Here is a 2,303-nt window from a genome sequence, read left to right on the forward strand (position 1 = left end):
GAACTACACGAATAGCATATTATGGCCATAATTCTAACGTTTTATCTCATATAGAAGTATAATATTCTAGTCCTGTATTTGTTACTATCTCAGTATGAAGTGATTTCACGCAACTTAATTGGTATGAGGGATATCACGAGACTCATAGTAATACTAAAAAATAAAATGATAAACAGTATATAAATAAAAACTCGGCTAAATACTACTTTTTGCGCTTGATTGAAAAGGCGCATCAGAAGAGCACCTTGAAAAGGCGGCCATGGAATTGTCTCAGTTCAAGTTGATCCAGAAACTAACGGGTCACCGTATCAGGGCCGCCGACCCATCCCACCCTCGCCCGGGAATATAAAGGGCAGGAGCCGCGTTCGCCAAGCACACCCTGACGAAGCGTCTCCCCGCTCACTTCCCTCACCCTGCCATTCAGCATGGCTGCCTGGATTAGCTTGGTAAACAAGCTTTTCGCTTTTCTTTCTTTTCACACTCAAATCCTAAAGTTAACTACAGATGATATAATACGAAATTATTTGTTCATATTATTTACATCTTATGACATTTGACCTTCTATGTCACAGCTGAAAAGAAATCGTTTTTTTTTTTCAGGTGCTGTTGTCCGTCCTTACGGTTAGCACACTAAGCTTGCCTCGTCCCGATGAAAGTGCCTACAGAATTCCTCAAGTAGGAACCGGCAGACGTTCCCAATACTACGTCCTGCACAGTGATGGCACCTACAAGTACGGCCATGACACCGGAGAGGGAGCCTTCGAGAGTGCACGATCATCTACGCCAGGACAGCAACGAGGTTCTTTTGGCTATGTAGCTCCCGATGGTAAGCCAATCAGCCTTCACTATGAGGCAGGTGAGGGAGGCTTCGTCCCTCAGGGTGCTCACCTTCCCGCCACGCATCCAGACTTCGAGGCTGCGCACGCTCAAGCTCGCGCACGCGCTCCGTTCGTCGACCCTCTAGCCAATCCAAACGCAGATGCTTCCTATGGATTCGACTTCGCAGAACAAGGTCAGGCTCGGTCGGAACACAGTGATTCTGACGGCAACGTTCGTGGCTCTTACTCCTACACCGACGATCAAGGTCGCACTCGCACTTACTCCTACACTGCTGGCAGAGGCACCGGTTTTGTGGTGGAAGGTAGCGATCTTCCTACCGCGCCACAAGACTCCAAGTCCACTCCCGCCGCCACTCGACTCTCCTCTGGAACTCGATTCTCTCACTCTCGCCTAGGAACTGGATATTCGGCCACTCCAGGGACCTCTTCAGCCTCTCGTGGTGTCGGCTCTCCCTCTGGATCTCGTTTCCTTCTACAGGAGCCGCCGCCTCTTCTCGGCAGAGCGGTGCCAGCCCAGATGGCTCCTATTCCTTCTCTTTTGACGCCGGGGATCACTCGCGAGCCGAATCTGCCGATGGAAACCTCAACGTGGAAGGACACTTTTCCTTCGTAGCAGATGACGGAGTCAGACGAAATGTTAACTATGCAGCCGGCGCCAACCGAGGATTCCAGGCTTCGGGAGACCACCTTCCTACTGCTCCTCAACCTCATTCCGCCTCCAGACCCGCATCAACTTCCTTTGCTTCTCACACACCTTCCGTCAAGTCTGACCCTACCGCCTCCACTTTCTCTCGTCCTTCAACTCACACTTATTCCGCCTCGGGTTCAGCTTCCTCCCTCTCAAGGGGCGTCAGTGGACGTCCATTCGGAGAAGCTAACACGCGCACTGAAACACGTCCTGATGGAGGCTATTCCTTCTCCTACCAGGCTCCCACTCACTCCCGAGCAGAGTCTGGCGACGCACATAACAATGTTGACGGCAACTTCGCCTTTGTAGCAGATGACGGCCAACAAAGAGCTATTCGCTATCAAGCTGGATCTGATACGGGATTCATTGCTGAAGGAGCTCACATTCCCGTAGGACCTGAGGTTCCTGGGGCGCCATCCGGTCAGCCAACTGGAAGGATCGTTCCAGTGCGAGAAACTCCCTTCGTCGACCCTCTCGCTGACACCAACGCTGATGCCTCCTACAGCTTCGCCTTCGACTCAGAACAATATTCTCGCTCAGAGTCAGCCGACGCAGACGGAAACGTCCAGGGCACTTACACGCTGCTCGACGACCAAGGAACACGCCGCACTTACCGTTTCCGCGCCGGAGAAGGTGTAGGATTCGAGGCTGAACAAGTCTCCTCTTCTCCCGCTGCTTCGCCCTTCCCCTCTTCGTCCCCTTCTGCAGCTGCAACATCACACTCGCCCTCAAGCCCTTTCCACTTACACCGGTAGTGCTGCGTCATCCCCGAGATA

At 52.3% G+C, this 2,303-nt stretch overlaps 1 protein-coding gene across 1 annotated transcript in view; it reads left to right on the top strand.

The window, feature by feature from the left end:
• The first annotated feature begins 360 nt into the window (after positions 1 to 360).
• Positions 361 to 2,303, top strand: part of LOC119591742 — a 3,906-nt gene continuing 1,963 nt past the window's right edge. The window contains 3 exon segments of the mRNA XM_037940491.1: positions 361 to 446; positions 601 to 1,297; positions 1,300 to 2,278. Coding sequence (XP_037796419.1) covers positions 426 to 446; positions 601 to 1,297; positions 1,300 to 2,278 — 1,697 coding nt within the window. The 5' untranslated portion in view covers positions 361 to 425.

The sequence above is a fragment of the Penaeus monodon genome, chromosome 29 (genome assembly GCF_015228065.2).
Source record: "Penaeus monodon isolate SGIC_2016 chromosome 29, NSTDA_Pmon_1, whole genome shotgun sequence".
NCBI lineage: Eukaryota > Metazoa > Arthropoda > Malacostraca > Decapoda > Penaeidae > Penaeus > Penaeus monodon.